Source organism: Alternaria triticimaculans (assembly GCF_023758025.1).
Source record: "Alternaria triticimaculans strain BMP 0046 chromosome Unknown scaffold_11, whole genome shotgun sequence".
NCBI classification, from domain to species: domain Eukaryota; kingdom Fungi; phylum Ascomycota; class Dothideomycetes; order Pleosporales; family Pleosporaceae; genus Alternaria; species Alternaria triticimaculans.
This window is the reverse complement of record NW_026055968.1, coordinates 994964-1007418: the sequence shown is the minus strand read 5'-3', so window position 1 is coordinate 1007418 and position 12455 is coordinate 994964. Positions and strand designations below refer to the sequence as shown.

At 52.4% G+C, this 12455-nt stretch overlaps 6 protein-coding genes across 6 annotated transcripts; 3 read left to right on the top strand and 3 right to left on the bottom strand.

The window, feature by feature from the left end:
* Positions 1–766: 766 nt before the first annotated feature.
* Positions 767–1579, top strand: J4E78_007494 (uncharacterized protein; the record flags this gene model as incomplete). Its single annotated transcript, XM_049368100.1, has 1 exon — positions 767–1579. One exon carries the CDS (start codon positions 767–769, stop codon positions 1577–1579), a length of 813 nt encoding a protein of 270 aa, XP_049220421.1.
* Positions 1580–1944: 365 nt separating this feature from the next.
* Positions 1945–3024, top strand: J4E78_007493 (uncharacterized protein; the record flags this gene model as incomplete). The annotated part of the gene is made up of 2 exons (XM_049368099.1): positions 1945–2584; positions 2627–3024. 2 exons carry the CDS (start codon positions 1945–1947, stop codon positions 3022–3024), a joined length of 1038 nt encoding a protein of 345 aa, XP_049220420.1.
* A 254-nt stretch (positions 3025–3278) lies between these two features.
* On the bottom strand, positions 3279–4586 carry J4E78_007492 (uncharacterized protein; the record flags this gene model as incomplete). Its single annotated transcript, XM_049368098.1, has 1 exon — positions 3279–4586. The coding sequence occupies one exon, from the start codon at positions 4584–4586 to the stop codon at positions 3279–3281; it is 1308 nt and encodes a 435-aa protein (XP_049220419.1).
* A 1040-nt stretch (positions 4587–5626) lies between these two features.
* Positions 5627–7661, top strand: J4E78_007491 (uncharacterized protein; the record flags this gene model as incomplete). The annotated part of the gene is made up of 2 exons (XM_049368097.1): positions 5627–6840; positions 6911–7661. The coding sequence occupies 2 exons, from the start codon at positions 5627–5629 to the stop codon at positions 7659–7661; spliced, it is 1965 nt and encodes a 654-aa protein (XP_049220418.1).
* A 2078-nt stretch (positions 7662–9739) lies between these two features.
* Positions 9740–10549, bottom strand: J4E78_007490 (uncharacterized protein; the record flags this gene model as incomplete). The annotated part of the gene is made up of 1 exon (XM_049368096.1): positions 9740–10549. The coding sequence occupies one exon, from the start codon at positions 10547–10549 to the stop codon at positions 9740–9742; it is 810 nt and encodes a 269-aa protein (XP_049220417.1).
* A 621-nt stretch (positions 10550–11170) lies between these two features.
* On the bottom strand, positions 11171–12376 carry J4E78_007489 (uncharacterized protein; the record flags this gene model as incomplete). Its single annotated transcript, XM_049368095.1, has 3 exons — positions 11171–11472; positions 11537–11671; positions 11743–12376. 3 exons carry the CDS (start codon positions 12374–12376, stop codon positions 11171–11173), a joined length of 1071 nt encoding a protein of 356 aa, XP_049220416.1.
* Positions 12377–12455: the final 79 nt, after the last annotated feature.

Sequence of the window (12455 nt, the reverse complement as noted above, 5' to 3'; positions counted from 1 at the left end):
TGCACCCCTGGCCACGAACATACACAAGATAGAGGCGGAGGCGCGCCTGTGGCTAGACAACTCCCCGCTCTTCATCCAGCATCGCAGCGATCTGGAGCTTTACCTTAAAGCCCCGATCACCTTCAAACCGAGACGCTATATCGTGGATAATGGTGGTCTTTTACAAATGAGGGAAGAGAGGATTGCGCTTCGACAGCAGTTCCCTAAGCTTTACCTGGACTGCTCACTTTCGGTCGAGGACTTGTGTTCTGAAGAACATAGGAAAGCGTATCGAGAGTATTTGACTATGCTGGCTTGGGTCGAGAAGGCGCCGCGAGAGCGCATGTATATTGATGCACCGCATTTGGACGTCCCTTCTCCACCTGATCCCTTCGAGTATAATCCACCGGGATACAGATGGTGAAGCTTTCAAAGGGATTGGTTCTAGTCGATCAAAGGAGATCTTAGCTTGATCGAGAGTAATGTCAATGTCACGATGCTCAACACTCTTGCCCAAATCATGTGTCATCACATTTCGTCTATTCCTTTCTGTCGCTATTGAGAATCAGTGTCATAAAAACTCTTCAGTGGTGTGCGATTTAAATTTCCGCCTAGTCAGTGGACTAATGAAACTGCTCATCTTCTCGTTAGCCTTCACTGACTATCAGTTCAGGACCGTGCGGGGTTCAACGTTCGTATGCTCTAGCGGCACTCACGTAAGTCGGTGTACATATATAAACTACAAGATCCTGATACTTTCTTTCTACTCCATCACGCTCGCGCAACAATGGCCTCACTCAATTACACACCATCGGTCCCCACCATGGCCGCTTCCGCAGAGAAGATGGTGAAGTTCGCCCTCTTCCCCATCGAGACTCTTACCGCCTGCATTTACATCCTCGCTAAAGTCTATACCATCATCTCCAACAGCACATCTTCAATTGGCATTTCCTCGATCTCAGATGTTAGCGAGATGTTAGCGCATTACATCAAAGCGAAAGAGCTAGTGGACTCCAAAGACACCGTCTGGCCGCTCATTGTCAAAGAGCAATCGCACATTTACAACAACATCACCGGGATTATAAAGACTGCAATCGAGTGCCTTGTGGGCTCCTTCTTCGGATCGTTCGTGGAGGAATGCGAGAGGCTCACGATATACCTGAAACCTCAGCGAAGCTTTTTCGCCAGCGGATTGGCCACACATCGAGATGGTACCGTCCTGAAAAGGGATCTCATCGTTTTGGAGCAGCGCAGGGTTATGGACGCCTACAAGAATGACCCCAATCGACCGGAGTGCTTCTGGCTTCCAGATCACCACAAGCAGGAAGATTTTGAGGATTTTTTGATGACATTGGCCTGGATGAAAGAGGAGCCACTCCGGCGTATGTTTACTGAGGAGTTCAAGGGAGACTACTTGGAACATGTACCAGAAGTCCAGGACGGTACAGCCTCCGACCACGTCAGTCTGACCGGTAAGGAGACGTTCTTTTCAGCATTCAAGCTTATATCTAATACCGTGCTAGACACCGAGTCCGTTGTCGACACGTTCACTCCGTCGACCACTCGTACCGCTTCGCCAGCTCCCACCGAGCACCTATAGGACAACTGGTGGAACAAGAAGTAGTTATGGATCAATACATACTTAGGTACCTAGGTATCTGATGGTTGTAGTGAACTATATCATGGGAGGGCACTGCCAACACTAAGATGCTCATATCTCGATCTATTGCTTTCCTATTGCTTTAAGCCTATACGTGATCTCTTCCGGCTGCTGGCTTCTTCATTAGTGTTCACTGCCAAGCAAAGTCATCTAAGACCGTGCGGCTCGCGACAGTCATTTGTTTGCTCTAGTGGGGCACTAGTTTGAGTGCACAAAACACTACGGCTTCCTTAGCTCAGGACTTTGTACGTTCACATTTCCTTCGATAATCGATTCTAACTTTGATCTCGCCCTTACCCGCCACCATGGACGCGACTTCCCCAGAGATGATCGACTTTGTCATCGTTCCAATCGAGACTATGGCGGCTTGCATCTGCGTTCTCTGGCAAGTCGATCAAGCTATCAGACACTCCATGCAGTTCCCTGGAAATACTGAAGGAACTTCAACACTTCGCAGTACCGGCTACAAGTTGATCGCGAATAATGCGTCGTGGCCGCTAGTTGTGAAAAAAGATTCGGTATGCCACACTACTATCAATGAAATCCACGAAGCCGCCGCAGGATGGCTACGGCGCTCGCCCTTGTTCGAGGACACACGAAACGAGCTTGCGCAGTACCTGGGGTTGCCAGCCGGATTCTCCGCGAGCACTTTCCGGATTATGGACAACGGTGCTATCTTCAACAGATCAGCCGTTCTTCTCCAGCAGTCTACCAGGGACTACTATCTCACTAGCACCAACCTGTCCAACTTTCTGTCCAACTTTCTGTCCAACGCCGAGGTCAACAAGCAAAAATACCGCGCCTTCTTGACTCAGCTGATGTGGATGCGGGATGACCCTTTGGTGCGAATGTTCAAGTCGGACTTCAAGGGAGATTTCCAAGACCACTCAAAAGTTACCAATACTGGAGGACTGTCGCACCAGCTCGAGAGCCTGAGCGTTACCGGTATGTGTATCAACCACCTCGCCCTATCCCAAAGCTAATTAGGACTAGATGACGCGTCCACGGTCGCCATGGATACACCCTCAACTACTCGAGCCAATTCACCAGCCCCCATCGAGCGCCAAGGAAACCCCGCTTCTAATCGCACCATCAAGAGCAAGCCCGCCGAGCCGCCGACTCTCAAGTACATTGCTGTCATCGAGACTGCCACCGAAAAAGCCATCTTCAATCTCGACACCAACAAAGTGGACGAGAAGCAGCACAAGATTCTGGTCAACGCGAAGGACATGTGTAATGAGATGGCTTCGAAGGGCTATGATGGCAAGACGAAGCTACAGGATGTTATGGACTTGACTGTGCAGATGGCTACAAAGTGGGAGGAAGTGCGTGGAAAGCAGGCGATACAGGAGAAGAAAGTTTACGGAGGATTTGGTTATTATTGAAGCAAAGAAGGGCTTGCTTGGACTGGAGAACTAAATCTCACGAAGACTGTGGAACTCTGAACTTAGTAGGTAGTCAATCAATTAGGTTAGATCACCGAATACAACCGTCATCTCACGACCTTCCACTTAGTCACCCATGAAACAACAAGGACTCAACGGAATTCAGTGTTCATTTAGCAAGTTCTCGGGCCCAAATCCCTATTTAGAACGTGCCTAGCTCATGAGCTAAATCAGCGCGTCGTGTCCTGCAGCTTTCAGGCGCTCAAGTCCATCGAATCCCCAGCAGCAGCCTTCTTGGACCCAAAGCGCGCATCCAGCTTCCTGATCGTGCTCTGCCTCATCTCCTTCGAAGGCCACCCCTCACTCGGTACCCTGACCTTTTTGTCTCCTCTTAACTGCACCGGCACCGGAATATTCTCCCCAGTCTTACTATCCCCATATCCATACATGACGAAGTCAAGATAGTACTGCTGCACATCCAGCCCCCTCCTAATACTCTCAGCGATGACCAGATCCAAAGCATGTGGCATCCTCTTGCCATCTTCGTTCCAGCCTTCCAGACTCAGTAGACCCCACTGGTCTTCCAATACGCTATGGTCTTCTACGTCTTCGAGCCAGGGATGCGCCTCGAAGTCAAGATCATCCATGAGGTATGTCGCGACGACCATCGCACTGGTTGTGTCGTAGTTGAACTTCATCTTGCCACTGAGCGCCTCCCAAAGCGGAGTCAAGCTCTTCTGGGCGAGCAACATGGGGCCTAGCTGACACACGCCGTTGCCCAGGATGGGGTCGGAGAAGCGCATGTCGAGCTTCATGAAGAAGAGCTGGATGTTAATGAGATCGGCATCGGTCCAGATATCGACATCCTCGAGGAAATAGCGACGCGTTCTCGATTCCTTGAGCTCCATGACGCACCAGTACTTCATCAGCGCGCCCTCGCAGGCCTCTGGTACGCGGTGACCTTCCAGAGCCATGTACGTAAGGATGCTTCGTACGACCTTCTGGCGATAGACTATCATGCCGACCCAGCGGAAGCCTGGTACGTCGCGCGCTAACCACTCGCGGCCGTCCATGGGTCGGAGCATGGGGTCTGAGATACATGTACGGGGGTACAGTACCCAGCTGAAGATGTGGCCGGCGAGCGGCGCATGGTAGCGGGCGTAGTCGTGTATCAGAGAGACGCTGTATAGATTCAGGCGGTAGTGGAATTCCTTGTCGATGGCGTAGAGGTCGACGATGGAGGGGTAGGGTAGGCGAAGCGCGAATTGGAAGAAGAGGTTCGGGTGGCGGATGATGGCCTTGTAGACACTGAAAAGCTGCTTCGGGGCAGGTCCACCTGTGGAGGTTTGGGGTATGGGCGTGGAGGGTATGTCTGGGCCCCAGATCTCAGCGGCAATATTGTGACGGCGGTGTTGGCGGCGGCGGACGACGGTAGGCGCATTACTCTCGGTTGTGGAGGAAGCCTGAAGCTTGGCAGTAGTTGGAGAACCATCTTCGACTGCTCGTTTGTTTTTCCCTTTCGCGTTCGCGTTGAGATAGAGCGGGCTTGGTGGAGGCTCCATGATTGTCGTAAAGCTTGACCTCGTGACCTAGTATCACCTAGGTGAGACCAAGGTGCGCTCAAGTAAATATGCGAAAATCAGTTCGAAGATGTACTTTCATCCAGTTCAGGGTGACCGCGTGCGTAGTTTAGGGTTTTCGCGCACAATAGTTGCTGTCAAGACGGTGGAGAGGCAAACAATAAGGCTGTCAGGTCGTCGTGCCAACAAAACAGCGGGACGCCCAGGCAACTCACTACACAGCAGATTCAGAGCACCTGAGATGAGAGTAGGACTAGGCGACTGCCCGGAGTTTTCCGGAGACTACATTAAAACATGCGATACTCGTTGCAGACGCGTGGATCAAAGATCCGTGAACGAAGATGATAGCTCGCCTCGGCTCCAGCATCCGCATGAATCCCAAGCCTACTGAATGAACATGAGATATACGAAATAGAAAGGAGCAGAGCTGTATACTATTCCGTGGCAGTGAAACCCGACATATGCACTCATCATTGCTGTAGGCACGCGATGCTCTAGGCTCTTCCTCTCAGACGCGCTTCTCACATAACTTACGGCGTGTTCACACGTTCGCCTTCTAGCCAAACGCGCGAAATTGCTTCGACAGGGTCGGTGGTGGCCATCTGGGGGTGTTGAAGGTGTATGTGAAGGCGTGGATGGGTGAGTGGACGACGCGTCAACGTCATTGGCCCGTGCGCTGCAAACCCCGCCTCGGCCCCTCGTCGTCGTCCCTGCATAATCTGATAATTTAGTTCGCCGTGGGAAAATCGCGTTCCTCACGCATCACAACAAATTCTCCGATTAACGACTTCGTATCACAGTCGCCAAACACGGCGTCCTTCCATCGCCTGCAGTACGTGTTTGCTCTCGGCCCGAAATCAGCGCCTTCCGCCACACGATTATTGACTTAAGATATCTAGGACAACTTAGGCATCAATATTCTGATCATTGAATCAGCTTGAGTAGTGCAACCATCGACCATTGCCATAAACGCATCTCTTTCCGATATACGAAAACCTCCGCGATCGCGTACCACGCGCATCATGACGTCCAATCTTCTGGCCACGGCGACGTCGACGCTCCCCAACGAACTCGCTCTCGTCGTAATCGATCATCTCCAAGGCAACAACAAGGCACTATGCGCTCTCGCTCGGACATGTCGCGATATGCAAAACCTCGCAGAAGAGCGACTCTACAACCGAATCGAGCTTCTATCCGTAAAGAACCTCCACGCCATCATCGAAGCCTTCACATCGCGTCCTGAACGCGTCCGCGCCGTACAAACCCTCAAGATCTTGTATTCATACAAAGACGACAGTTTAAAAGACAGCGCCGAGATAAGGACGACTTTCAACGAGTGCGTAGCTCGCATGGTCAACCTGAGGGAGTGGCATATTGAGAGCCCGTACGATAACTTTCATTGGGAGAACGATGGTGGACAGGCTTGGGTCAACGGCGATATGCAACGCTTCCGCCGTGCGCTCGACACAGCTTGCGTGGATGGCCCGATAGAGACGGACAAGATCGCGGCTGAGCGGCGCTTGGGAAAGAATCTCGAGCGGACAGTTGGGCTGGGTCTTCTTGAGAACTTGACCATCCACTCGCACGGTACTGCTACCGACTTCTGGAACCTTGAGGGGTTCCATTGCCTCTTCCGTCACCCTGCACTCAAACACCTTCACGTCTCCTGTGTGGCCTTCCCAGACTCCGAGATCCCTGAGCTCGCGACACACACGAAGAGGACTCCTCTGATCTCGCTTGTTTTTGACGAGTGCGAACTGCGGCCCAAAAGTCTGCTCAGCATCCTTCGAACTCCGGCGCGTCTGAAGTCGTTGACTATGGGCGAGAATGTCTTCAATATTAACCGGTCAAGGCGGGCTAAGCCTTTACTGAACAAAGACGCAGGCGGATCACTGGAGGCTCTCTCTGCAGTCGCGCATTCGCTGGGAAGCCTTACACATCTAAATCCTGGCTGGAGGCTCGACAAGAGCCCTCAGGTGCTCCGCAGCATACGCCCACCTGGTGATGGTATGCGCGATTTCCACCTTCTGAAGTACCTTGAATGCGACACGAACTCCTTCCTACATCAGGCTATCATCATGAACCGTGATCTGGCGCCCCCTAGCCTGGAAACACTTCGTATCCGTCGGCATTGGGATGTTCCGGTCGACTTCTGGGATCAGCCGCCTGACTTCGACCACTACGCCGCTCTGCCATCTCTGGACACACTCGAATTGTTGCAATCATCCTACATGTGGTAAGTTCTGACAACAAAGATGACGTTGCTTTTAGAATCATACGCTGACTTCGCCCCGTGTGGCTCATAGGCTCGACACGGCAAAGTCTGAGTATATCTGCGATGAGGAACGTCTCCGCAATCGCCACGCAAAGGCGTTCAAGCTGCACAAGGCTGGCATCAACCTGAAGATGTCGTTGGAACTACACAAAAGCGAAGGCTTGATACCACCGTACCTGCACAAAGAGCGCGTTCCTATTATCGAATGCCTGTACGATGCGAGCATGGATGGATTCAGAAGTTTCATCAGGAAAGAAGTTACCAACGAGTACCAAGAGACAGTTGAATCGCTTGCGAGAGAAGAAGCTGAAACGGACCAACTAAGCGAAGTGGATATCAGCCTCTTAAAGTCAAAGACACGACGTCTTACGCTTTCCATGAAGCACAGCCTCGTGAACCGCGGCGGCCGACTCCCATCGTTCAGGGAAATATTCGGCTCAGATGACGGAAGCGAAGAATCAGCTGATAGCGATGAGGATTTCGAGGTCGATGATCTTGACGAGGATGACGATATGGCGCTCGATCTTGAGCTCGACGATGATGTCGTTCAGCAGTATATCGATGAAGACGGCAATCCTGTATTTGACGAGGACGGCAACCCTGTGTTCGAAGACGACGGAGAGCTTTTTACAACTGTGTGGGAGGTGGCTACTGAGGACGAGTATGATAGCGATATGGATGAGGATACGGAGGAGGATGACGACGATGACGAGATGCACGATGCGTTGGAAACCCAGCAACAGCCCGCCAACACCAGCACCAACAACGACGACGTTGACTAAGCAGTCGGGAGAGTGATAGCTGTTCATGATCGACTTCGGTAGTCTGTGAGCAACTACAATAGTGGATTCTTGTGTACTATTGGCTTTAGAAAATAGTTTTAATGATGCATGTATTATCAAACGTCTTATCCTGATCACTAACAGTAGCTGTTATTTGCTCATGCTACACACGCAACATTGGATCTCGGTCTGTATGAAACCTCCTAACAATAGACGAACGCCGGGTATGTAGAAAAGCATCGCGAAGAGAATTGCAGCTGACACACCGCTAAAGAAGAAGTCTGCGATAAACGTCAGCCATGACTTCATACTCCCCATCGCCCATCAACTTACCTCCACCAAACCCATCATCGCGCACACCCAAGAGTCTGTGACGAACAGTACGCGTTCTCCCTGCTCACACGTCAGCATTCCGTTCCTCGCTCGTCTCACATCATTCATCCCCCTCATCCCATTCCTTCCCAATCCGGTAGGTATCCCGCCGTCCTCCCCCAAATCTATCTCAAGAACTAAACATACCTCGTCAAATAACTTCCATCCGCCTTAGCCCTCCTCGTCTCCAAAAGCGGTGGCACAAAAGGTAACGCGAGCGCAGAGACTACATAGCTTGTTGCTAAAGTGGCTTTGAGGCGGTAGTGTGGGTCGCGTGGGAGATGGCGGGTAGAGTATGTGCGGAGGTGGGAGAGGGCGTGTGTTGAGATTGCCATTTTGTATGTCGGTATGTGGAAAGAAGCAAGGAAGATGGTATATGAAGTTTCGATCTGGACTAATGGTTGTGCCTTTGTACCGTCGTTGCAGTCGTGATTATAGACACTCGCGTGTGACCAGCCCTACGGAAGATGATCTCGGAATGTGGGGCCAGGAAGCTTCGGTCGTGTCGGCGCGTGTGGGGTCTTGGTTGCGTCGGTAATTCTGTGCTCTGCTGTATAAACCTCTTCAAAGCAAGTCAATACAGGTGGGAGAATGGTAACATGGGGGCGTTGGGGGCTATTAATACGTTTCAAGATGGCTGCCTAGGACGTCTGCCCTGAGGCCATTGAGCAAGGGGTGAACGAACGGTCCTTCGCACTACGGCCGCGGCTGACCTGCACGTGGAGATGAGCGGCGTATGCAGGCGGAGTCGAATGTCACCATTTTTGTGGGCTGCGGCTAGGGCTGCCTTGCCGCTAGGGATTGGTTCTGTTGCTTATATCTTGCTTTGAAAGCGTCTCTTGCGGGTTCGGCTTACAAAGGCACATAGTATAATGACAAAATCGTTGACACGAGCCTGGTGTAATCGTTGGATCAGTTCGCGTAAATTCTCTATTCATCTTTCTGCCACATTTCTTCAGGCGTGCATTCGCGAGGATGCCTCAGGATCTTGGCGATCCGGGTCACACCACCCTCGCGCGAGTACGCGCGAGCCGCCGCCTTTTCGCGACAGAGGCTTTTACCGGGATGCAGAAAGAGTCCTTCTTGGCGACAAACAGCGCATTGGTGAGCAGTTGGTCACGACATCTCTGCTCGCAGTCACGAATCGGCGGTTTTCGCGGAGCAAGGGGAGGCTGGAGGTGTCAGCAGGAACGGACCGATGGTGATTGGTGGATGGGTGTGGCAGTGGCCTTGGGTAACCTCGCTGCAACTTCTCTTTCTGTGACCACGCAACGTCGCGATGATTGGCAACACTTGTGGTTCTCTTGTCTTGACCGGTATGGATAGGTCGCATCTACAACTTCCTCGATGCTTCGTCTGCAACTCCTTGTCGGTCTTTTAGGCGACTACCAATCCCTTTCGCCAGGTAGACAACGAGAATATCGGCATCGATGACTGTGGTCATCATTGCAGTGTCTGTAGGTACCATGATGGTAAGCTGATTGACGCAGCAGTCTCATACAAGCCATCACCGTCATCATTTCCACAATATTCCAGTTCATACTACAAATCTGCATTGTCTTCGAGAAAAGCTCTCGGAAGCTATCTCATGAAAAGCATCATACCATCCCAAACGCCATTCAAGCCATTTCAGCTCATCCGGCTCGAGAAGAAAAGAAAGAAGCGCCAACAGCATGGTCTCATACGTCCTCAGCTACCCCATCACCCTAGTCATTCCTCCTCCCATTACGATCAAAATTGAAAAACTGGCGTCCACCACCTCCTCCACCTCCACCGCCAGCACGCCTCGCACCACCACCACCACCACCGTAAGCCTGCTGAGGAGCATACCGCTGCTGCGGCCTATACCCCTCATCCTCTGAATCCGATTCATCATCGTAGTAGCCCTGCCGACCAGAAGGTTGTTGACGACCACCATAGTCAAACATACGGCCTGCGCCTCCACCATGACCATACTGTCCACCAGCACGCGGATCTTCGTATCCGGCTCCATACCGCGGATCTTGAGCACCGCCGCGGGTGTAATCTCGATCGTCCATGTAGCGCTGTTGGCCGTAGCTAGGCTGTTCTTGGGCGCGGCTCGCACTAGGCATGCGTGACTGTCTGAATGGGTTGTCTGCGCGTGAGAGACCGGAGAACATGAGGCCGCGGCTACTACTACCACGCGGGGCTGATTCGTGGCTGCTGCCGCTCATGCCGCTCATAGGTCCGCCACCACTACCACCACGGCTGCCAGCGTAGTCGCCAAAGGGCTCGTGGTGTTCTTGGTATTGCTGGCCTTCTGGGCGTGTAGAATCGAAAGTCGAAGAGAAGGAGTAGCCGCCTTGACGCGGGTTTCCGCCGCCCATAGGACCACCACCGCCGCCACGGCCCATCATGGGAGGGGGGCCACCTCCCATCATGCCTCCCATACCGCCGAAGGGGCCACCGCCCATGCCACCCATTGGACCACCGCCAAAGGGGCCGCCCATGCCGCTGAAGAAGTCGTCACCGCCTGAGTTGCCGAAAGGATTCATGATGTTGATTGGTGTGGGAGTGTAGTTGTTGGTTGTGAGTTGAGTTGGTGAGTTGTGGGTGTGGATGAGGAGGGGTTAGGAGGAGAGGGGGTACATGTGATATAGTCAGCGGGGGCTGGGTGAAAGCGTCTTGATATGGAGTTTCGCACGGAGAGTGAACATGCTGATGTTTGCAGTGTTAGCGAATGTCGTTGGTGGTGGAATTGACGAGTTTTGGCAGGAAGGGAACGGGGAGGGTGAAAGCATAGCTTGCGTAGATGTAGACGTCACTGCTGTCATACGAAGGTCTCATAGCATAGGGCCATGTCAAATTAGTAGGTACCTATCCTGATCTCACCATCTTTCATCTCTCTCAAATACTCTATAATGCAGTCACGACCGGGTTGAGATACATCAAAGACAAAGTATTGGTGAAGAAGTCTTTTATTCACTCTCCATCCTCCTTTACTATATCTCCATATGTAACTAAAAAAGGGTATATACATTGTTAGTGTGGTAAGTAATGTAAAAAAACGGACCAGCCTTTATAATTCTCGCGCTTTTTGCAACCAACCTCAATCGGCTATGTACTGTTTCGCTGTGTGTGTTTGTTGTTCTTCATGTTGCGTCGGGATGAGGCGTTTAGCTGAAGAACTTGAGGGCGCGCCTGAACCTGTTGCCGCCGCGGTTGCCCTGGCCGCCGAAGCCGCCCTGGCCCTGACCCTGGTTTTGGCGACCGTTGCCTTGACCCTGACCCTGACCCTGACCTTGGCCGTTCTGACCTTGGCCTTGGTTCTGCTGGCCTTGGCCCTGGTTCTGTCCTTGACCCTGACCTTGCTGGCCCTGGCCTTGGCCTTGGTTGCCGTTGTTCTGGTTGCCGCCGTTGTTGCTACCGTTGTTACCGTTGCCAGCGTTGGGAGCTTGAGTAGCGTCAGGAATAAGAGCTGAAAGAAACGTTAGCATGAACTCCATGAAGGTAAAAACGTGACGGATGAAAAAGCAACGCACCGGAGATGGCACTGGCACCCTCGTTACCACCCGCAGCACCAGCAGCCTGGTTCGCCGCGATAGCAGCAGGAAGATCCTTCTTGTTTTGCAGAATTTGTGCAGAGATACCCTCAAGTGTCTGAGCAGTGTCGACAGCTAGCGGCAGTGAGTATGGATACAGGATAGGGCAGACGCAATCTGATGATGATAGAAAATGTGGAACTTACCAGAGGCAGCCTCGTCGGTGCGACCTTGTCCGTCGGTCTGCTGGACGGCGAAGCATCCACCAAAGGGACCGGCGATAGCGTTGTTGCGGCATCGGATAGTGCAGATGTTTCCAGTAGAAGCACCGAGGCAGTTGAAGTTGTCAGGCATCTGGACGTTGATGACAAAGTCCTTCTCCTTGGCCTGGGAGAGACCGAAAGAACCGGGGATGTTGTTGGACACCTTCAGGGGTGTGAAGGTGGTGACGGCGTTGCTAGTCTCGTCCATGTCGCACTCGAATGGACCGGCGCCATCGGCGTTGACTTGGTGGATGGTGACAGCCAGCATGGAGCCGCCAGAAACCTGGGCCATACGGCCAGCAGCAAGCTCGTTCTCGGTCTGCTCGCCGATGTCGATGTTGCCAGCGATCTCAGTCCTTCCGCAGGCGTTGACGATGTTCTGCTTGATCTCCGAGTCGCGGATGATGGTAGCATCCTGCTGGCAAGGAGAGATGGTTGTGCAGTTGCGAGCAATAGCAGGGTCAACCAAGAAACCTTGACTCTCACCAGAGTCTCCAACGGCGGCCAAGATAGCTGCGTGCGAGTGCACGGTGGTGAAGAGAGCAGCAAGCGCAACGGAAGAGGCAGCGAAGTACATAGTGATTGGAGTTAAAATAAAGTTGGCGCTCAGCGCTGAGAATAGAATAGAATGTGGAGTAAAGAAGGACCAGCGTCGA